The sequence below is a fragment of the Macaca thibetana genome, chromosome 13, assembly GCF_024542745.1.
Source record: "Macaca thibetana thibetana isolate TM-01 chromosome 13, ASM2454274v1, whole genome shotgun sequence".
Lineage (NCBI taxonomy): Eukaryota > Metazoa > Chordata > Mammalia > Primates > Cercopithecidae > Macaca > Macaca thibetana.
The window spans coordinates 20,444,668-20,468,151 of record NC_065590.1 but is presented as its reverse complement, the minus strand read 5'-3'; the positions used below and the strand labels follow the sequence as shown (position 1 = coordinate 20,468,151).

Genomic DNA, 23,484 nt, shown 5'->3' with positions numbered 1-23,484 from the left:
AACGTGTCAGCAGGGTTACAGCAGCCAGGGCTGCAGGCTCCACCTCTTCTCTCTGTGGGGAAGGCAGGGAGGGAGAAACTGGCAGAGCCTCTCAGCCCTTTAAAGGCCTATGTAGCCTGCACTGGGCCTAGGGCCGCCCCACCCCTGCAGTGCAGTAGAACCTCCCCTAGGTTAGCAAAAACATCCCACACAGCACACATTAGCGGGAGCATTAATAGAAGGCAGCAAATGTCTGCAGAAGAGCACGCCTGTCTGGAACACTTACATCCACGTCCCCAACAGCACCGAGGAGAGAGAAAAGAACATTCTGTTAGAGAAGGGTCTTTGGCACTGAAACTCACACACGTGTGCACCATGCACGCATGCCCATCCACACACACATACACACTCACATGCACACATGTAAACACACACATGCTCACTCACTTCCCATGCTCTAAACCTCAGGCAGCTCCTCCTGCTGTAATCAGGACACTGCCCAGAGGCCACACTCAAAATGCAATTCTCTCTCTCTCTCTCTCAGAGGACAAAAAGGATGACTGCTTTTAAAAATTTTGTCCTACATGCTTGATTTTAAAAAGCGGGGAGGGGCACCTCTATGACTAACCACACAGGCAGTAATCCAGAGTTCAGCTCTATATTACATAGAGGTAGGCAGAGAAAAAAGGAGAGAGAGAGATAATAATAGACACAGAAAAAGAGAGACAAAGACATGCAGAAAACAATAGGGAATCAGTTGACAAATGGGGCAGGAACACAGCAAAGATGGGAAGAGAATGTTCTGGCATCTGAGATGTGCAGCTTAGAATAGAGGCTGCTGCCCTCTGGGGCCTCCAAGCTCTGTCACTGCCCTAAAAGGCACTTAGCAGCCTCTGAAAGGCCTCCTTTCCCCTACCCCCATCATAAATTAAGACCTGAATTTACAACTCCTAGAAAATGTTCCTGTCTGCTGAGGGATCCTGGGGCTCTGCATGGCCCCAGAAGTAATTTGAATCTTCCCAGGCTTTGGCCTGAGTGAGCGCCCCCTGTGACATTTCAGTGGACCAGGAGGAAAGTGTCCCCGACACCTGTGAAATCCTCTTACCGCTTAAGAGTCAGCCTATAGCCCCGGGTGCAAGACAGACCTCCCCCAACACCATCTGCCACCACTGCACAACCCAGTAGACTGTCAGAGCTGGGAGGACCAAGGGACACCTAATGGAGGGGGAGACCGAGGCCTGCAGAGTGCACGGGTTTTCCCAAGGCCTCAGAGGGAATGGTGTAGGCCAATCATCAAAGGGTTCCTTGCATGCAGACCTGAGAGCCAGGACACAGGTATTAAGAGGCCCTTGGAGAGACAAAGGCCAAAGAAAGGAAGGGCTGGGGCAACGGCTTCCAGGTCTTGAGGCCGCCACCAGGCCTCACCTGCTTCCCACTGTCCAGCAACCCCCATCCCAGCAGCTCCCAACTTGCTCGGGGATGAGGAACCAGAACTTGGACACTGAGTCCTGGACACACTCTTATGCATGTGCAGCCTTCCAGAACTATTCAGTTCCTACAATCAACCACAGCTCTATTGAAATGCACTGGAAACGCTCTGTCTGATCATGAAACCACCAGGTGTCATGGCAGGAAAGGGCTTCTGAGAGCAGCACAGAGCAGTGCCAGGGGAAGAATGGAGGAGAGGACAGCCACTCTCCCCGACCAAGTGCCAGTCTCCCAGAATTAGAGGCTTTTGGAATTACTCACAGAATTTGCAGACTCAAAACTACAGTGTGAAAAGACAGAAATCCCTACAGTTGCCTGGAGCCACTGGCACCACAGGGTCATTTCCCATGAACTAGTGTGTCCACCAGGCCAGCGTCTCGTGCCCGGAGCTGGAAACAGCTGAACGCAGCCCCTTCATTTCCAACTTGGACCAGGAGGCCCCACAGAGACACAGGGTTAGAGTCAGAGCTGGGCTAGGACACTTGTCTCCACCTGCAGCCCTGCTCAGACTCGTCTGTCAGCTCAGTTTGGCCTTACGGCCTCCAAAATCACCAGCTTTTTTTTTTTTTTTTTTTTTTTTTTTTTTTGATGGAGTTTCACTCTTGTTGCCCAGGCTGGAGTGCAATGGTGCCATATCAGCTCACCGCAACCTCCGCCTCCAGGGTTCAAGCGATTGTCCTGCCTCAACCTCTCGAGTAGCTGAGATTATAGGCGTGCGCCACCTCGTCTTGCTAATTTTATATTTTTAGTAGAGACAGGGTTTCTCCATGTTGGTCAGGCTGGTCTCAAACTCCCAACCTCAGGTGATCCACCCGCCTCGGCCTCCCAAAGGGCTGGGATTACAGGCGTGAGCCACCGTGCCTGGCCTAATCTACAACTCTTCTATAAAAGACTTAAAAAGCTGAGCACTGAGAGCCTTAAAAATAAAGCAATGCAGGGAAAACAGGACATGTCACATAATGCAGTTTCCTGTCTTGCTCACTGCTGATGTGGGAGGGGCATGTCACGCCTTCGCGGCACCAGGGCTGGAGCAAAAGCTCTATTAGGCACCTTGCATGCCTGCCTTCCTCCCCTGACAGTAGCCAGCAGGCTGCAGGCCAGGCATCGCCCCTGTTGCCTTCTGAGCCTAAGGCAGCTTCTCCATGGGGAGCCAGGCAGCATGAAAGGGGCGCTGGATTAGTCCAGCACCCTCACTAGTCCCTAATGTATCTAGTTAAGGTTAGGCAACTGGAGAAGCAGGTCACAGCAACCACCAGGTGGCCATGGCTCCAACAAGCCATCACTCACACACTGGGAAGGCAGCAGCAGGAGTCCCTATCCAGAACTGGGAGACCTCCACTCTCCCAGGGGGTCTCCTGGCTGCTCCAGGCTATCACCACCACCACCATCACCATCACCACCATCATCACCATCACCACCATCATCACCATCATCACCATCATCATCATCCTTCCCAGGATTATTATGGCCCTTTCACAGCCATTTTCACAACAGCACAGTGATGCCAGGAAGCAGGATCTCATCTCCGTTTTAAGAGGAGGAACTGAAGCTCACAGCGGTTAGGTGATTCATGCAGTTGTACAGCTAGTAAGTGGCAAAGCAGGACCAGGGCTCCCTTGGCTGCCCTAGGACCAGAAACCCCTGGAACTTCAGGACTTCATCATTTCAGAGGACCTTAGTCCTCTGAAGTTCCTGTGTCCTTACCTGGAGCACAAAGAAGTATGACCCTGTTGTGGCCTTTTTTTTTTTTTTTGAGACGGGGTCTTGCTGTGTCACCCAGCTTAAGTGCAATGGCACGATCATGGCTCATTGCAACCTTGACTTCCCAGGCTCAAGCAATTCTCCTGCCTCAGCCTCTCGAGTAGTTGAGACTACAGTTGCACACCACCGCGCCTGGTCTTTTTTTTTTTTTTAAATTGTAGAGATTCATTCTTGCTATGTTGCCCAGGTTGGTCTCGAACTCCTGGGCTCAAGAAATCCTCCCACTTCTGCCTCCCAAGTTCTGGGATTACAGGCATGAGCTACCGCGCCCAGTGACCCTGTGGTGGTTTTAAGATATCTCCACACATTCTTTGATGCTCCTCCCTTCAAGAGGTAGAGATTAATTCTCCTCCCCTTGAATGTGGACTGGGCTTAATGACATGCTTCCGACAAATAGAATAAGGCAGAAGTGATGAGTGTGACTTCAAAACCTAGGACAGGAAAGGTACCCTGGCTTCCTGCCTGCCCTCTCTCTCTTGAATGGTTCACTCTAGGCCAGGCCACCTGCCATGTTGTAAGGACTCTTAAGCAGCCTCGGAGAGGCCCATGAGGTAAGGAGCCTCCAGTCAACAGCCATAAGAGTGCCATCTTGAAAGTGGACCCTCCAGTTTTGTCAAGCCCTCTGATGGCTCAGCCCGGGCTGACATCTTGACTGCAGCCTCTTGAGAGACCCTGAGCCAGAACCACCCAGGTAAGTTGCTCCCAGTTTCTAGCCCACAGAAACTGTAAGCTACTGTGTTTGCTGTTATAAAGGGTTACCTCCTGACCCCTCCCTGTGACCATGCAGCCAAAAGGGAGCCCCAAGGTCAGGTGCCCACTCCTGGTTAGAAGCTCTTCCCAAGTGAGAGTCCAGCACGCTGCAGAGAGGCTGGCTGCTTACTCACCTTTCCAGGTCCTGCAGGTGGAGCAGCAGGTACACACTGTGGGAATGGGGTGGGGCACCATCAGTGACATCCCCCACTGGACAGGAACCAGCCCCGGGCAAACAGGGAGGCCTCGGAGAGGTATGGGGACCCCAGTGTGTACAATACAGGGATCCCAGGAATGTGGGTCTCTGTAGAGACACCAAAGTGGGGAAAGAGTCATCTGAGATTCAGTTTCCACTCAGGTGCAGAAGATACCCTCACCTGGCACGCAAGTCAGTCCTTGCACCCTGCAGCCCTAGGCAAGGCAGGCGACAGTCAAAGTTCCCTCTGGGAAATAACTCCAAGCACCCCTGCCCAGAGCCTCCTCTCTCCGCTTTCCAGTTCAGAATGTCCTCCAGGAAACCTCCTCAGACTTACCTCTGAACCCCAAAGTGCTTCATATCTGGGCATTTGCAAAGGCCTAACTGGCTGCTGCCTGGTACACGCCTTTGGTCTTGGTGCGCATCTGGGCCTTGGCATAGAGTAGGTGCTCACTAAATACATGCTCACAGAGTGACTCCAAGTCCATGGAAGGGCAGGGTCATTCTTTCAACATTTCTTGTACACTTCCTGGTGTCCAGTGCTAGGCATTCGGCATATGGTATCTGACTACACACCTCCCAGCTCATTCTGCAGGGAGGGCCCCGTCAATCCCTGCCTGCCCTGACCCTTTAAGCAAAGAGGAAAATTCCAGGCAAGAGAGAGGGTCAGGCCAAGTACACTGCCCAGCCCCATTCTGGGTGCTGAAAGCAGCAGGAAAGAACTCTCCTTCCCCTTCTCCAACGCCTAGACCCTGTGTCCTCAGAGCACATGCAGAGGTCTCTGTGTGCCAGGCATGTGGTGGGTATGTTGGGTAGGCATTTACAGAGGGAAGCACAGAACCCTTGTCTGCCTGCCAGGAGCTTGCAGCGCTGAGTGACCGTGCAGGGACAGTCTTTGTGCCCCTTCCTCTCTTCCTTGTTTGTGTGCATCTTCCTTCCTTTACTCAAGATGCAAGAGGTCACGTGGATATCCCTTCTCGGCTCACAGCGAATGGTCCATACTGGTTCATGGGACCCCCCCTCACTTTTTTTTTTTAAATGAGACAGAGTTTCACTCTTGTTGACCAGGCTAGAGTGCAATGGCGTGATCTCAGCTCACCACAACCTCTGCCTCCCAGGTTCAAGCGATTCTCCTGCCTCAGCCTCCTGAGTAGCTGGGATTACAGGTGCCCGCCTCCACGCCTGGCTAATTTTGTATTTTTAGTAGAGATGTGGTTTCTCTATGTTGGTCAGGCTGGTCTCGAACTCTCAACCTCAGGTGATCCGCCTGCCTTGGCCTCCCAAAGTGCTGGGATTACAGGTGTAAGCCATTGCGCCTGGCAACCCTTTTTATGTGCCTTTACATGACTTTTATTCCCACACCGAACTCACATTCTCCTTCCTCCTCAAGGAGTGTCATTTCTAATATTTTAATGTGCAACTTTTTGTTTGAACATGTTCTTCATATAAACTCTGTATTGTTACTTTGCATGATAGGCATAGCTTTTTATTTTACATAAATTGTTAGATAAAATCTCATTCTGTTCTGCACTTTTCTTCAGCTGGCATCATGCTTTCAAGTTCCATTGTGTGCACATTTAATCTGTTGCTCCCAGAGGCTGCAGAGAATTCCACGAGGCACAGCTCCCACCTCTCTCCAGGTTGTCTTCAACTCCTGCCACCTGTCCAGGGTTTGCAAATTCTCTGGTTTCCTCTCCTCACAACCCTAAGACATAGGCTGAATAGAGATTATTGGGCATTTTGTTTTACAAAGAAGAAAGCCTAAGGGAATCAGGTCTGTCCTCTGTGCCAAGGTCAAATCCTATGGTAGCTTCTGCCTGGGTTGTTCTGAGAGAGGTTCTGAGGCTGAATTGAAGCTCAGCAGGAACAAGCGTGCCTTGCTGTGCTGCCTTTGCTGTGTCTGCACAGGCCCGGCATCACCCAGCCAGGATGAAGTCTAGTGTCTTCCCCTCTTCTGGGGCCCTTTCTGCTACCTGATGTGGCCTGGCATCTGAGGCCCACACTGGGGGCTGAGTTGGGAAGGCTACACCAGCCCAGTATAAATGGGCTTCCTCTGCCAGACTTCCTCCAAGGCACGTTGACCTTACTTGAGGGTATGATAGCCCAAGAGCCTCTGATCTAGGCAATTCTGCCCCATATCCAGGCCCCAGGCCATCTTTCACCTGTCTTCCTTTTTTTTTTTTGAGACGGAGTTTTGCTCTTGTTGCCCAGACTGGAGTGCAATGGCGCAATCTCAGCTCACTGCAACCTCTGCATCCTGGGTTCAAGCAATTCTCCTGCCTCAGCTACTCCATGAATAGCTGGGATTACAGGCATGTGCCACCACGCCTGGCTAATTTTGTATTTTTAGTGGAGACGGGGTTTCTACATGTTGGTAAGGCTGGTCTTGAACTCCCGACCTCTAGTGATCCACCCGCCTCAGCCTCCCAAAGTGCTGGGATTACAGGCGTGAACCACTGCGCCTGGCTCCTGTCTTCCTTTTTGAGATGGCTTTTATTTTAGGCTCCAGAACAGCTGGAAAGAGCACCACACTGTTCCTGGCCTCCCTGCTGGGTTGCACCTTTCCTTTTTGCCCCCTGTGGTCATAGGTGCTGAGGCCAAGTGGGCCAGCAGTGAGGAGGGCTGCGGCGTGATGCAGCACAGCTGGTCCTCTCAGCCCAGGACAGCCGGAACACTCCCCACTGCCTCCCTGGGGAATGGCAGGGGACGTCATCCCCTCTGGTCATGGAGAGTGGCAGAGCCAGTGCCAAAGCAGTCATCTCAAACGTTTTTCTACCTGGTGCTGGGCTGGGAAGATGCTCCAAGCCCAGAAGACACTCCCATCTCCCTGCAGACCCTGACAGCTTCTTGCATTCCCAGTTCTGTGGCTGCCCGGAATAATTCACCAGGGGAGGTCTAGGCAGGAGGCCTGGATTCTGGGCCTGGGGGCCTCAGCCCACTGCACAACCTCTCTGAGCCTGCTTCCTCCACTGGGCTCACCTCTAAAATGGCAACACAGACTCTTAGAGGCAAAGGGACGCCAGGGCCACCTAGGCCCGCTTCCTAGCCAAATCAGGAATCCCTCCCTTGAACCTGACCATCCAGCTTTGGCTTGTGTACTTCCAATGTCAGGGATCTCACTACCTCCCAAGATGGCCCATTTTGCTCCTGGACACTCAGAATGACAATGTGCCTTCTCAGGCGAAACAAATTACAAAAAAGAACAGTGATAACAGCTACTATGCACTGGTGCCAGGCATGACCATAAACACTTTTACATGGTTTGTTTCACTTGAAGCCTCACAGTACCCCTACAAAGGGGTGTCATTTCTTGTATAGATAAGAAATCTGGGGTGCAGAGAGGGTAAACAGCTTGCCTGGGTCATGCAGCAAGCAAGTGGCTACCCCCTTGGAACTGTATCCCACTGGTTCTTGCTCTCTGCCCTCTGGGTTTCACTGAATTGAGGTCCCTTTTCCATCTAAGGGGCAGCTTTCATCTGAGGCTTGGTAGACGATGAGCTGATGCAGTGTGGAGATGAGACCTAACTCTGTTTTGTATCCCTATTTCTGGGGCAGTGTCCAGCAGATCAGAAGCTGTAGATGCTTGACAAAGCCTGGATGGTTGATGAGTGAGTGACCAAGGGCACTGGCCCCAGAGTCAGGAGGCCACACTCTACTGCAGCCCAGCGTGGGTGACCCTGCACAGTCCCCTTCCCTGGACCTCTGTCTCTTCACCGGTAAAATCATTGGATTTAACTGAAAGATCCCTGAGGTCATTTCCTGCCTGGCCTTTTGGGATTCCATTCCTGCGGCAGGGCGGGGGGGTCCCTCAGCGGGGAACCCCTCCCTGAGGTGGCCATCACCCCCACAGCCGAGACTCCCCCTCCCCAACCCTGTCCTGCTTCCAGCAGTGACAGGGTTAAAACATGTCCCAACAGAAAAGCCACAGTCTTAAGACCTGCGAAGGACCAAGGGGACACTGCTGAGAGGGAGGAAATGGACAGAGCCCCGAGCTGCACTTGGCTCTGAGCATGAGTTGCCATTCCCAGGCAGCCACAGGCCTCATGCCTTCCGGTCGATGGCTAAGACCCCCGAGCATCAGATGGGGTCTGTCAGGACATGGGGCTTATGGCCAAGGTGTCCCCTGCAGGCTGCACCTTATAGCACATGGTCAGTCACAGGTGGCCAGGCATCTCTATTTGTAGATTTAAGGGCCAGGCAGCCACCAGACATACGTTGTGGACATAGATTCCCACCCCTCTCACCACAGGGAGGCAGAAGAGGTGATCCAGAACCGTCCCGCATGCTCCCACCATCAGTCCTGAGCAGCTGCTGTGCTCAGCCCCTGAGAGCCGAGGCCCCTGGTATCCTCCCAAGGAGCAGCCTGGGAAACTGTGTGTCCCTAGCCTGTGCCCCTACCCTCCGTGAGCCTGAAACCCACGCTGGTGGATCCGATGCCAGGGGGTTCCCAAACGTGGCTGCATCTCAATGAAATCACACTTCTGGGTCTCACCCCAGACCTAGTGAAGCCTCTGTGGGTGGGCCCAGGACTTTGCATGTTTAACGTGGTCCCCAGGTCAGTCCCAATACCGGCAATCCCACGATGGGCGTGTGACACCAGAGTCAGACATTGGAGGCAGAGGTGTGGTTACTGTAAGGTCCCGGTCACCACAGGAACGAGAACTCAGAGCTAGCATGGCCCTTGGTATGCAGAGGCTGGGGATGGTGTGAGGTACATGAGAGGTCAGAGATGAGAAGGAGACAGCAGAATGAGAGAGAGGACAGGCAATATTCAGGCAGGGAAGAGGGCCCGTGAGAGCAGTAAGCCCGGGTGAGAAGACAACATTCAGGTGTCAACAGGTACGCCTCCCCGGAGTCTGAGAAGACAACACAGAAGGCTCCTGGGGCCCGGGTCCAGTTGTGCCTGCTGCCTCCAGGCTTTGCCTAGACACTATCCCCCAACTATCCCCAGTTCCCCAGACAATCATATGGAGAAAGGGGGACCCTCTGGTGCAGGTGACCTAGCCCTGTCCCTGACCAGAGTCACCAGGCCGGTTTCCTGGCCTGGCCTGAGGGGTGCTCCGCCCCTTGGCTGACCTGGCATGATCTGATGGACACCTCTGTTGGTGGCAGGTCCACGGGGCCAGGGCCAGGCTGCATGCCACACTGTGGACTGGGCCTCTCTTAAGGAAAGCGAGGCCCAAGGAGTGGGAAAGAGGGGAAGTAAAGTAACACCTACCTGAGCTGCTAGCGCTCTCAGAAGCACTCCTGGACATCTTAGGCTGGCCGTGTTTGCCGCTGGCCCGCCCAGGCCCCGGTGGTGGGGGGCCCGAGGGAGCAGGGGCGCCGTCTCCCCTGATGGTGGTGAGGTCCTGCATGCTGAAGCTCCGCAGTCTCTCTGATAAGGCACCCTGTCCCTGGATACAACACAGGAAGGGCACACGTCAGAGGTCCTGCTCCACAGGTCAGACTCGACAAAGGCCAAGAGGGAGCTCTGATGGTCAGCAAGGCGGAAATCAAGACCTGGATCAACTCTGAGGCGCAGGTGCCCAGACACAGCTGCTGGAAACACAGAGAGGGTCAAATCCCGGAATTTTCCAGGGCCTCCTCTGGGGCTCAGCAATTGCTCCTTTGGCTCCAGGCTCCCTCCCTACCCTCAGACACTCCCACGATGATACGATGATGATCCTGATCAGGAGCCTCAGACAGACCCAGGGCCAAGCGCGTGACTACTGCCTGCAGCTCCTACTCCCTCCAGGCCACCTGCTGCTTCTCTTGCTTTGCATAAATAAAAATCCACATGTATCTACGTTTTTCTCAGTACATGAGAATCTGGTCAGGCAATCAAAACCTAATATTCAATGTGCTTAGCTCTTACTATTTTCAAAGGACACAAAATACAGACAATATTTTTCTAAATGTTTGACAACGGAAATTTCTTTTATTTGTATAGCATATCACTGTCTGCAAGGCACATTTACTTCTGCTGGTGCATTTCAGCCTCATAAAATACCCAAAAGGTAATGAATCAGGAAGGAAAAAAATGATTTAAAAAACCCCTGCTGACTGTAACCATTTCATGTTCTGAGGGAGACAGAGAATTAGTCTCGGAGGGGAATTGTTCTTTTGTTTAGAAAGCAAGATCAATGCATTTTACTTAGGAAAGAGCAGCTCCTCACTGTCTGGATGAGAGAATGTGTCAGAGTGAAAATGATCACAGTGAAGGGATGGTGGCATTGCTTTAAGTGTGCCTCAGGGGCTGCAGAGAGAGGCTACAGAAACCTGAAAGTGGGAGGAGTCTGGGGAAATTTGGAGCAAGAAGTGACAGGCAAGTAACTACCAGGCAAATGAATGAACTCAGACATCTTCAGAAAGAAGAAAGCCTGGAGGGTATGCAGGCTTCCCTCGGGTGCATGGCACGACAGTGGCATGGGAGAGGTATTCTATGCCACTTGGATAATGAAGGAAAGAGTGCTCCCAGAGATCCGGGGGACTTGGGGACAATACTGCACAACAGACATAACAGAACCAACGGATCAGCACAAAATCAATTCAAGCCGCTGACAAGAGGGCTGTTGGTAGGAATGATGAAACAAGCAAGGGCCAAAACAGTTGAGTAAGAGGTTTTCAGGGGTGAGAGAAGGGTTTGGAAGATTTTTTCATTTTACTTAATGTAAAAAATAATGAAAATGAACCAACAAAGCACAGCAATTCGCTGAAGTGAAAGATCCAGATGGGATCAAGGAGCAAACGCAAAATGAGTTCATTAAAGGGGAGAGGGAAACAAAAGGGGCTTGCATGCAGGTTTAAAAGAAATGCCAGAAGAGACCAGGCCTGATGGCTCATGCCTGTAATCCCAGTACTTTGGGAGGCTGAGGCAGGAGGATTGCTTGAGTCCAGGAGTTCGAGACCAGCCTGGGCAACGTAGTGAGACCATGTATCTACAAAAAAATTTTAAAAACTAGCTGGGCATGGTGGTATATGTCTGTAGTTCCAGCTACTCGGGACACTGAGGTGGGAGGACTGCCTGAGCCCAAGAGGTAGAGCCTACAGTGTGCTGGGATCATACCACTGCACTCTAGTCTGGGCAACAGAGTGAGGCCCTGTCTCAAAGAAATAAAAAGAAAGAAAGAAGTGTCAGACTAAAACCAAGATGCACTAAAATACGAACCAGATCTGTTCCCAACCTACCAAAGATATAAAAACCATGTCGCCAGGAAACCAACAACAATAGCACAAAGAAAACTATTTAAATAATCAAATAAATACAATTAGAATTGTAAATCCAGGCCAAGAAGTATTTGGAGGCTATTACATGAAAAAAGACAGACATCACCCTGGTTGCCTCAGACACTGCTCTAGAGTGATGGTGGGCAAGGGTCCAAGGCCTCACGTCCTTGGCAGGAACAGCTGGGTGGTCTTTGCCAACGTAGGCTGGACCAGCCAGACACCCATTATATAACCCCTTCAAATATAACAGCCAATGATCCATGATTATTTTACTCAGAAACATTCTAGGCGGCATCTAGAATTTAGAAGAAATTTGATGACTAAGGAACCAAACTTGACTCTGAAATGAGTGAGAAAATATTCTGCCAATTATAAGTCAGTAACTCAGGTTAGTGTTCAAGCCAACTATTCACTGACTCAATCATTCATCCTCTCATTTCTTCATTTACTTTACTTGTTCAACAATTACCAAGAACTTTCTATGGGCAAGAACATGGTGCTAGGTGTTAACATGAAACACCAAAAGTACAGTTTGATTTCTGAGAAAGTGTAAAATGACAAATATACAGATACAACACAGAAGTGCCCTAACAGAAGCTACAGAAAGTGAAGATTGAGAACAGTAGTTCCTGAGTCAGGCCTGGATTCAAATTCCAGCCCTATCATTCAACAGCTGAGTGATCTTAACCTCTCACCGCCTCAAGACCTTCATTTGCGGAAGAGCATCCAAATGGCCAGCTGCTGGTGTGGATTCAATGAGATTACATCCTTAAGATACCCATCACATAGCCCATTGCATATTTAGTCTTCAATAATGTCAACTATGATGATAATGATGTTGATGCTGCAGCTACTGCCTAAGACACAAAGGTTGCTATTGAAAGCTAGTGAAAGCTGCCTAAGACACAAAGGTTGCTATTGAAAGCTAGTGAAAGCTGCCTAAGACACAAAGGTTGCTATTGAAAGCAGAGGTGGAAAAGGTCACTTCCTGAGCTTCGTTTATTTGGGACCCCAAGCCCAAATAAACGGCCAGGGACGAATTCCCTCAATAGTTTGCCAGTTCTCGCTCATTGTCGCTCGGCAACATATGTGAGAGAAAGCAACAGCAGGCATCGTACACCTTCATTTTAGCAAAGTGCTCCATTCCACTCCCAGAAGCCAGCCAGTCTAGCTCCAATATCACACTGGCAGTGGCAGAGGTTAGGAAAGAGAGGGAGATAATAATAGCTCAGTATCAACCTAGGCCTGTGTCAGAGGAAATTATAGTGGCATAGATACAAGACTCTTGAAAACAAATTAGTCCTTGCCCATCTAAACACTCTGAGATGGTTAAAATCAATATGACTGACTGGGTGCAGTGGCTCACGCCTGTAATCCCAGCACTTTGGGAGGCCAAGGTGGATGGATCACTTTAGGTCAGGAGTTTAAGACCAGCCTGACCAACATGGTGAAACCCTGTCTCTACTAAAAATACAAAATTAGCCAGGTGTGGTGGTGCACGCCTGTAATCCCAGCTACTCGGGAGGCTGAGGCAGGAGAATCTCTTGAACCCGGGAGGCGGAGGTCGCAGTGAGCCAAGATCGCGCCATTGCACTCCAGCCTGGGCAACAAGAGCAAAATCTTCATGTCAAAAAAAAAAAAAAAAAAAAAAAAATATGCCTCTCTCATTTGTAAACCTTTCAGCCCTTCTCAGTCTCTACACAAAATCTCATTCCTATTCACTTTCCACAAACCCCATTCCATACTGTCAGTTCAGCTGTGCTCTGTAGAATCTTTGTTATTCTAGACCATTGTCTTCTGGGAAGAACCACAAGTTGTTCATTGGTATTCTACAAAATTGGGTTCCCTACTTTGGGGAAATAAATTTGGATTCTCTAAATTTGGAAAGCGTTAATACCATATTCCACATAATTCCATGAGCCACATTATCATACTAAAAGCTCTGAGAAGGCCCATCTGGTGGCGCATGCCTGCAGTCCCAGCACTTTGGAGGATAAGGCGGGAGAATCGCTGGAGCCCAGGAGTTCAAGACCAGCCTGGGCAACATAGGTAGACTCCGTCTCTATTTTTAAAATTTAAAAAGACATCACTAAGTCACCAGAATAATAATGATAGCACCCACCTACTCCTAGACTTCTTGAAAATGATTTTTATCAATTTCAAGACATATTTTTTGTCTCTGAAATTGGGGTCGATCTTACAATTGCTGCTGCCCTGACATCACTGTCAATGCCTACACATAGATATACTTGGTTGTTATTCTCTCTGGCATAACTGGACAACTGAAGCCCCTGAGTGTTTAACAAACCATTTAAGAACTGCTTGAGAAAGGAATATGAATCTCAGTTGTCTAACACATATCTCACTGACACTTTCTGGTATGATCAAGAAAGTGGCAGCATCAAAACTGGCATGAATGAAAATCCCAGAAACAAAAGTTCGACATCACCCAACACACTGGAAGGAACAGAGAATGATATGGCATGGTCATAAGTGGATACTGACACACTGAGTTGAAAAGTGATTCAGGAGACTCCGAAAGTGAAAAAGTGAGGTTAGAGAGATCTTAACCACTTATTGTGCTAATGTGTTCCTTTTTCTTTCTTTCTTTCTTTCTCTTTCTTTCTTTCTTTCTTTCTTTCTTTCTTTCTTTCTTTCTTTCTTTCTTTCTTTCTTTTTTCTTTTTTTTTCTTTCTTTCTTTCTCTTTCTTTCTTTCTTTCTTTTTTTTTTTTTTTAGATGGAGTTTCGCTCTTGTCAGCCAGGCTGGAGTGCAATGGCACCATTTCGGCTCACTGCAACCTCTGCCTCCCAGGTTCAAACGATTCTCCTGTCTCAGCCTCCCAAGTAGCTGGGATTACAGGCACCCATCACCATGCCCAGCTAATTTTTGTAATTTTAGTAGAGACGGGGTTTCACCATGTTGGCCAGGCTGGTCTCGAACTCCTGACCTCAGGTGATCCACTCACCTCGGCCTCCCAAAGTGCTGGAATTACAGGCATGAGCCACCATGCCCAGCTATGTTCCTTTTAGTGTATTTATAAAAGTGACAAAAAAAAGATGTCTAAAAGTCTTTTTAATAAGATGAAATAAACATTCTGGCTGGGCACAGTGGCTCATGCCTGTAATCGCAGCACTTTGGAAGGCTGAGGCGAGTGGATCACCTGAGGTCGGGAGTTTGAGACCAACCTGACCAACACGGAGAAACTCCATCTCTACTAAAAATACAAAATTAGCCAGGCATGGTGGTGCATGCCTGTAATCCCAGCTACTCAGGAGGCTGAGGCAGGAGAATCGCTTGAACCCGGGAAGCGGAGGTTGTGGTGAGCCAAGATCATGCCATTGCACTCCAGCCTGGGCAACAAGAGCAAAACTCCATCTCAAAAATAGTAATAATAAAAAATAAATAAACAAATAAACATTCTAAGTGAAAAAACATTGTGTCCTAATTTAATTGGCAATATTCTCCTTCTTAGTGGAACATAAGATAATGATGTGTCTCAGAAACCACAGCATTTTAGATTCAATGAAACACGATTGCACTTCTCAGAGCAGCTTTCTCTACTCATCCCAGTTCCCTGTAATATGCTGTCACTGCAGCTTTTGAGCTGTACTTCTCTCTTGTATGCCACACAATGATATTTAAGTATTGCTGTTGTCTGTTTTATTCACTATTGCAGCCTTGGCACCTGCCACTCTACTTGATACACATTAGGGGTTAAGGAGTTGCATGAATGAACGTATGATCATTTATGGAGCTGCCTACCGCCTGGGTGAAGCGTGACAGTGGAAGATCCCCACCTCAGCCTGATGCGTCAGCCAGGGTCCCAGACCTGAAAGAGCCTCCTGCTGAACAAGCCTTGAGATGTGTCTGTGAGGAGTGTATAAGCAGTGTCAGAGGGCTGTGGGTGCACAGGGCAGAGGGCACACATTGGAGAAGCAAGGCGTACCAGAGGAGACTGCACTTGAACTTGGGTGGGTGGAGGACTTGGGTAGGTAAAGATGGAGACCAGGTAGAAAAAGAAGGAGTATGTGTTAGTATTTATCACCACTGACAGTGGCCACTTCAATCCACCCCCAAGTGAGGTCTTTGCAGTTTTGTGTGCTAAGGAGATGGGGGTCCACTTATACCTTGTTCATGGCCAGGGATGTTTCCGAATAGCGGAAATGCCTGCAGAAAGACTACGTGGTTTCTTTGTAAACAGCCATGCCAGTGGAAGGCAGGGGTAAGAGTAAGACTTACTCTTCACTGGACACTCTCTTTTGTCCTTTTAGAATTCTGCACCAAGAACATGCATTACCTTTAAAAAATCAGTACAATTTAATTTTCATTAACACCCACAGCACTCACTCAAGGTCACCCTGAGGACCTCATTTTGTGAATATACAGTGTGCACGATGCAGACCAATGTCATCTAGACCAAAAAAGAAAAAAAAAAAAAAAAAGGACATAGGAGTAATGAAAACAGCAATAACAGCAATACAGAACTAAGAAGGAGTTTACAGTATCTCCAGAAACTGAATGAGTTTTGAGCCCTTAATGAGGTCCTCTTTTCCAGAGGGACACACCAAGTCACAAGGGAAGGCTCCAGCAAAGCACAAAGTTTAGCCCATCTCACTTGACGCAATATCTAATGCCTGCTACTGAGGACAACAATAAAGACAAAGGGTTTTAGTGAGTCAGGAAATTGATAACAAAGCCACCAGCACAACCGCATTTCTCACCGGTAATTCAGAAGGAGTTAGTACTTCCTTCCAAACCCCATGGGGTGCCCGCCTCACTGATGGAGTGAGCCTCCACAGCCATACATGCACCACATCCAAGCCAAGCAGGCTCCCAATGACATGCTGCATGAGGACCAGGCCCTTGTTTGTGACATGAAACGGGATTAACAAACCAAACAGAGAAGGATAACTTCTACTGCAATAGCATCCATCATCAAATTCAATCCATTCTCCAGGCATTAAACAAAGAAAAAAAAAAAACCCAAGTAAGTTAATCACATGTTAGATGCTACCAAATTCACACCATAAGAGTCTCTGGAAAGACGATGAAGCGGGGCCCAGCTCCGTGTGCCCCACATGGATTAACACACACGCACACGCAGGTGCTGAGGCAGCGGGGACACCTGCCTCTGATCCAGACCACGTGCTGGTGAGCAGAGCCGGCGGCCTGGCCTCGCTGCCCGACTGGATCAGTTTGGAGTTAGTCACACCTCTCAACAGGGTTACCTGCCCTTCTCTCAGGTCCAAAGAGAAGATAAAATGAAAGAGTCGAGCCACCTGATAAAGGGGAAAAGGAGAAAAAAGCCATGGGCACCAAGACAACAAAACGGGGTTGAAGGGAGCCATGTCCTCACCTCTTTCCTCCCATCACTCCCTCGCTCGCTCACCCGTTTATTCACTCACTCGCAACAGACGCTACTGGAGTGTTCACAAAGCTCTGTGTGAAGCACTGCAGAGGAACAAAGATAAGGATGGTACGGTCCCTGCTCCCATGGAGCTCACAGTCTAGCTGGGGCATCAAGACACAAAAGTGTATACAAGGGCACAAGTGACAAAGATGACCAAACGTGGAAGAGTCCAGGGCAGGGACAGCACCTTCACCGTGGCTGAGCATGCGCAGAGGCCTCATCCTGTCATACAAGGGGTGAAACCCGAGAGAGGAGTGAGGTGAGGGCTGCATCCTCTGAAGCAGGTGGGGGAAGGTGCGTGCTGGCGGGGAAGTGCTTTGGGCCAGGGCGTGAGAGTGGATGAAAACCCAAGGTACATCTGGGAAACGGTGGGTGAATTCACCGGGGGAGAAGAGGTTTTGGTGCTAGTGAGTAAAAGGAGACCAGCCTGGGAGAACTGGGCTTCAGCTGCCTACACTTGGTTTTTGACAATAAACTGGGCACTCCACTGAAGGTTTCTGAGAGGTGAGCAGCGTGAAGGAGGCAGGATGTTAGAATGATGAGAACATCCTAGATATGCCATGTGGCACACACCAAGAACTTGCCCCCAGTACCTGTTCTCCCCTTTTCTCTCACTTTGCAGCAGGCATGTGGTTGTCTGGAATACAGACTGTATTTTCTAGTCTCCTCTCTGGGAAGTGCCCTTAAGGAGAGACAGCATGCAAGAACAAGCATTAAATGGTGAAGGAGGTGGGCTTGGTGCTTCTGGTTTGGAGCAGGCTGGATGGGAGGTGAGGAGCGGGAGCCCGGGAGGTGAGACAGGCCTGTGCTGACCAATGACTGTGCTCCGGTGAGTCGGGTCTCTATAGCCAGACCAAGCCCGGCCATCTGAGCCAGGCCCTTGCCCGGTGATGGGGAGTCAGGGCCACCAGGAGAGACCCTCTACACACAGCTGCTGCCCCTGGCCTTGCCCGTGGAAGTCTCAGCTGGAAGCTTTGCTTCATCCATGCTTCCTCCTTCAGAGGCAAAGGCCCTGCTGGAAAGGGATAATGAGAAGGGAGGAAGGACTAAGCGTGGGAAGGGGGAACCCACAGGACAAATCTGCCCAGCTGCCGGTGCAAAGTGAGCTCTAATTATACTGGTGTGCAAACATGCCCATGCTATGGCACGTGATCGAACTTTACAGAAACTGTGACTTATGGTGACACGTACTTGTGATCCTCATTCTTTCAGCCTGCATTAAGTGTTCCCCAGCCTTGCCGCAAGGCCAACAGAGAGCTGATCAATCATCAGAAGAGCAGTACCTGGGGTGTGAGAGACTCTAAAATCCTCAGTGAGGGACAATCACCTCTCAGGTACTCAGCCACCAGGACCTGGTAGTGTAATCCAAGCACAAAATGGCCAGGAAGTGTCAGTTTAGGGTGTGTGTGTTGGGGTGGGGGGTGCTTGGAGTGATGCAAGGGCACTGGAGGAACTAGAGACCCTGGTGCTGATCACGGCTCAACAACGAACAGCTGCATGGCCTTGGGCAAGTCACTCAACCTCCTACTTGGTTTCCTCCCTGAAGTGAGTGTTCCAGCTGCTCCAGCAGCCCACATTTGACCTTCCTCCTCTCTTGGCGGGTGACAGGTGCTCATGTGTCATAAGCTGCCCCTCAGGGGCCCACACACCTCAGGGTGGAAGAGGAGGAAGAAGCACCCCTATGAAAAGTCAGGCCCATAACAGTGGGGAACCCTGAGTTCAGGGGAGTGTGACTTGCGCAGGAAGACAGAGCACATGCGAGGTGGACCAGGATAAGGCAGGAAAGTCAGCCTCCTGTGCAGAAGAGCCTGGCTTGTAAATAACGTCCCAACGCCAGGGCCCGACGTCTTTTTTTTATTCTGTTCAACAGTGAAGAAAGAGAAGATCATAATCAGCCTGAGATCAAATTGAGCAAATAACATATGAGCTCATATGACATATGAGCAAATAACAGGCAACCTTTATTAAACATTATGAGCTCTGCATCCCGTGAAGTCTTTACACTGCCTCATAACTCCTGTGGCAGGTACTATGATCATCCCTGTTTGCAGGTGAAGAAGCGAGGTTCACAGAGGTGCAGCAGTAAGTAGGGAGCTGAGACTTTTAAACCTGGCCTGCTTATCTCCAAAGCCCAACTTGGGATATCATCAATGCTAAGTACTGCTCTGTTGGTCATGGCAGCTAAAAATATGTACAACAGTCTTTCATTCCTTTAACATTTAACGAGCACCTATGGAGATGCAGGTAAGACACAAATATAAATGACGACAGTGGTGCAGAGGACCCAGGAGTGAGAGGCCAGTTCTACCTGGGATCAGAGGAGGCTTCATGGAGGAGATGGCATTAACCTGGAAGGGTGGGGAGGATTTCAAAGAGGTAGAAACAGAGGCAGATGAAACACCAACATGAGCAGAAGCAAGAAAGAGAAAATTCTGGAAGTAGCACTCAGAGTTGCTATTTCCAGAACAGTACAGAAGGCAGTGCTATGAATGCAGTATCACAAGAGCCAGAGAAGTAAGGAGAGACAAGACTGGAAGGCTAGGATCAGGGTCAGACTGCACAGGCCTTAAACAGTAGGGAGAGGAGCAGTCGACCATTTGGGTAGCTACTGCAACAGTCCAAGCTAGAAGGAAGGGTGTGGAGGAAGGCCCAAAAGCAGAGAAGGGATGTCCAATGGTTAGGACTTGAAGAGTAAGTGGGGGGAAAGTGGGGCACCAAAGGTGACAGAGATTTGGAGCTTGGGTGCCTGACAGGATGGTGATTTCATTATCATCAGAATGGTGGGACACGTGGAAGGGCAGATTTGGAGTTATAGAACTGTCGACTAAAGTACGAAAGAAACAAGGGAGATGTTCAGCAGAGAACCAGGAACACTTGGATTGAGCCCTGGGCAGAGAAGCCCATCTGGGAACCAGGTGCATCAGGTGACAGTTGAAGGTGAGGGACAGGATGAGATGGTGCTGGGAGAGAGAGGAGAGAAAGGTGGGGCCCAGAGAAATTCATCTAACACTGAGGAGTGAAGAAAGGAGGGAGGAGGCAAACAGGAGAGGGGAATCAGAGAGAAGAACGAGGAAGTGCCATGTCACCACAGCCAAGAGACAGCCCTTCCTGCTCACGCATGATCCTTAGTTTCCTCAGACCTCTAGGTTCCACCGGGCCCTGTGAGGTCAGGCAGGCAGGCTTCCCTCTTTCCTCTTGGACCCTTGAGGCATCAGGCTGCACAGTCTCCACAGGTAGCCACAAAACAGAGCAGGTAAGTAATGTCGGACCACCAACTCCATGTGAATTCCTGGCCCTTCCTCCTCAGCTGAGTGTGATGTGGGTGTTTCATTCATTTGAATCCACTTCACTATTCATGGAGCAGTGTGAGGTGAGGTAACATTCCAGGTAGAAACACTAGGAGAACAGGAATCCAGCACACTGATAAAAAGTCTTGCTTGGTTCTGCTTTGACACTTTTTGAAAGTGAAACTTGGGTATGAGTTGACTAATTTTTGGGAGACTGGATGGGTAGGGAATACTTCCAAACTTTTTCAGCAGTTTGTCCGTAACAGTTTAGATAATCTTGGTGTTTAAAAATGGTTGCCGTGGTGAATTCTAAATATTAATTTCATGTCACATAGTACTTGGCTAAAAAACGAAGAAAGAAGGCTAACTTGATGTGAGCTAGCACAGTGGCCAGGAAATGCTTCTCTGAGGGATGAAGAGACAAACACGGGCTTTCTGGAATCCTTACCCTCTTTGATCCAACATATGGTAGAGACTAAAGCCAGAGAGGTGAAACATATGGATCTGGGTAGGGGACAGCAGTCATCTCTTCTCCGTCCTTGGAAATATCTCCTAAGTATGAGCTGAGACAGGGAAGTTTTATAAAAAGAAAATCAATGCCTGCCCTCTGACTAATTGTAAACAGGTAATTTTTTTGCTAGAAAGCAAACAAAGGCAAGGCAACTGACTCCAGTCAGGTGAGAAACCCCAAATCACTGGGCTTATGAACTTCCTCAAATGAGCTTTTGATTCCAAAAATAAAGTTTCATGGTGATTTAAAGGCAGTGTTTTATTCAAGCTAGACATTTAGATAGAGCACTGATGGATAAAAGATAAGGATATGTGGGAGAGGGTTTTTTTTTTTTCTTTTCTATTGTGCTGAACTGTTTTGTGGAGCTTCTTTTTCTTTTTAAGGAGAAAGTGAGTGGGAATTTTCTTTTTTTAAGTGGAAAAACAAAGTAATTTAACTCTCAGTGGATTGTTCCTGGCTGTTCAGATGCTAAGGGCTATAACCAAGGCTTGGCTATCCCCTGTTGGCCGCTGACTATAATTGCGGGCCAAGTGCCTGAGTTTTAGAGGGCAAGTCAGGAAAGCAGAGGTCATGGTGTGAAAGCAGGGCCAGACCAGTGAAAAGGAAGAAGAAATAAGAGCTACAGCATGGGTGCTGCTATAGGCTGTTTCCAGTTCTCTATTTTCCTGGTGAACCTTATATACAGAGGCCTCAAGGAGCTGAGTAGGTAAGGAGGGGTGGGTGTCCTGTTGAAGCCAGAGCAACTATGGGCAAAGGGGTGAAAAAGAGGCAAAGGAGAACCCTGGAGGGTTAACAGAGGGCTTGGGGCAGTGCTGTCCAAAATAACTTTCTTCAGTGATGGAAATGTGCTATCAGTCATACTGGCGAATGAGGACTTGAAATGGGGCTAGTACAGCCAGGTACGGTGGCTCATGCCTGTTATCCCAGCACTTTGGGAGGCTGAGGCCGACAGATCACCTGAGGTCAGGGGCTCAAGACAAGCCTGGCCAACATGGAGAAACCCCGTCTCTACTAAAAAATACAAAAATTAGCCAGGCATGGGGGCAGGCACCTGTAATCCCAGCCACTCTGGAGGCTGAGGCAGGGAGAACTGCTTGAACCTGGGAGGCAGAGGGTGCAGTGAGCTGAGATCATGCCACTCCACTCCAGCCTGGGCAACAGAGTGAGATGCCGTCTCAAAAAAAACAAAAACAAAAACAAAAAAAAACGGGGGGGGTGGGGGGCTAGTACGACTGAGGAATTCAATTTTAGGTATACTGTTGGGAAAAGGGCTTGTGGGGTGCCTGTATAAACTGGCCATAAAAATATGGGACAATAAGTTGTGGAAAGCCACAAGAGGCCTCTGAGGAGGAAAGCCTCCTAATTGCCATTATGTTCCCATGCTCAGAGCGAGACCTGCTCTCTTATCTGTAAACACTGTGTTCAAGGAAAAAGACATTCCTTTGAAACACTGGAATGTGGACAGATGTGCAGACTCCTAGTTAAGCCCGCTCCCACTAGCTACTCTCTGATAAGTTAAAGATATGCTGTTTGAGCACAAAGGAGATTCATTTAAACCGCTATTGCTATAGATTATGCCTATGATGTACTGACTCCTTTTCACTGTTTCGCCCTGAATATCTGCTTCTTAGATCTAAGTGATTGTACTCAATAAATAGTGTGGAGATCAGAACTCTGGGCCTTTTGCAGCCTCCATTTTGCAACTGGCCCCCTGGCTCCCACCTTTATGAACTCTTAACCTGTCTCTTCTCATTCCTTTGTCGCCACCAGACTTCAGGTACCCTACGGGTGGTGTTGAGGTTGGTCCCCAACATATACTCAATGTTTTTTTTTTTAGACAGAGTCTGACTCTGTCGCCCAGGCTGGAGTGCGGTGGCGCGATCTCGGCTCACTGCAAGCTCCGCCTCCCTGGTTCACGCCATTCTCCTGCCTCAGCCTCCTGAGTAGCTGGGACTATAGGCACCCGCCACCATGCCCCACTAATTTTTTGTATTTTTAGTAGAGACGGGGTTTCACCATGTTAGCCAGGATGGTCTCGATCTCCTGACCTCGTGATCCACCTGCTTTGGCCTCCCAAAGTGCTGGGATTACAGGCATGAGTCGTCGTGCCCAGCCGCTATACTCAATTTAATTAATTTAAATTTAAACAGCTACATGTGACAAGCGGCTCCCATATTAGACAGGGCAGGTTTGGAGGAATCAAAAAGGTACATACTTCAAATCAATCAACAAGGTTTAATGAATAGCTATGAGTGCAAAGCACTAAACAACAAAGCATTGTTCGGTTTTTGTTTATTTTCTAAGCAAGAAGCGAAGGAAAAGAAGCCAGGGCCCCTCATCTCAAGAAGCTTACAATACCAGATTTGGGGATGGTGGAGGATGGAACCGTATACACACAAACACAACTCTGAAAACAAACTGCAAGAGAAGAATCCCTAATTTGCAGAATGCTGGTTTTACTTAGAGCAGCTTTCTTCAATAGGTGGACTATAGTAATAGTATTGGTACTACTGGAAATGTTCTGGAGACGAGATTTCCAGGGGGAACTAAAACATTATTTTTCGAGTTACGAGACAAGCAAAAAACTAATGTTGTTTTACCATGTCTGAGAATTCAGCAGGCAGAAAAAACCTAGTATGTGGTTCAAACTGCAAGGGAAGTAAGGTAGCCTGGAGACCCCATGGTTTTAAAACTTTTGTTCAGTGGTTCGTCTCACTATGGTTTCTTTTTCTTTTACTTTACTTTTTTTTTTTTTTTTTTTTTTTTGAGACAGAGTTTCACTCTTGTTGCCCAGACTGGAGTGCAGAGGCGTGATCTTGGCTCACCACAACCTCTGCCTCCTGGGTTCAAGCGATTCTCCTGCTTCAGCCTCCCGAGTAGCTGGGATTACA

General features: G+C 49.1%; 1 protein-coding gene across 4 annotated transcripts in view; it reads right to left on the bottom strand.

Moving 5' to 3' along the window:
- The window catches only part of REEP1 (receptor accessory protein 1), a 122,729-nt gene that overhangs the window by 9,193 nt on the left and 90,052 nt on the right, over positions 1-23,484 (bottom strand). For 3 of the 4 annotated variants that reach the window (XM_050753111.1, XM_050753112.1, XM_050753114.1), the window contains exons 6-7: positions 9,393-9,570; positions 4,113-4,148 (exon numbers count right to left, since the gene is read on the bottom strand). In XM_050753111.1, the coding sequence (XP_050609068.1) occupies positions 4,113-4,148; positions 9,393-9,570 (214 nt within the window). The remainder of the gene's footprint in view (positions 1-4,112; positions 4,149-9,392; positions 9,571-23,484) is intronic. The other variant, XM_050753113.1, reaches the window with a different exon arrangement.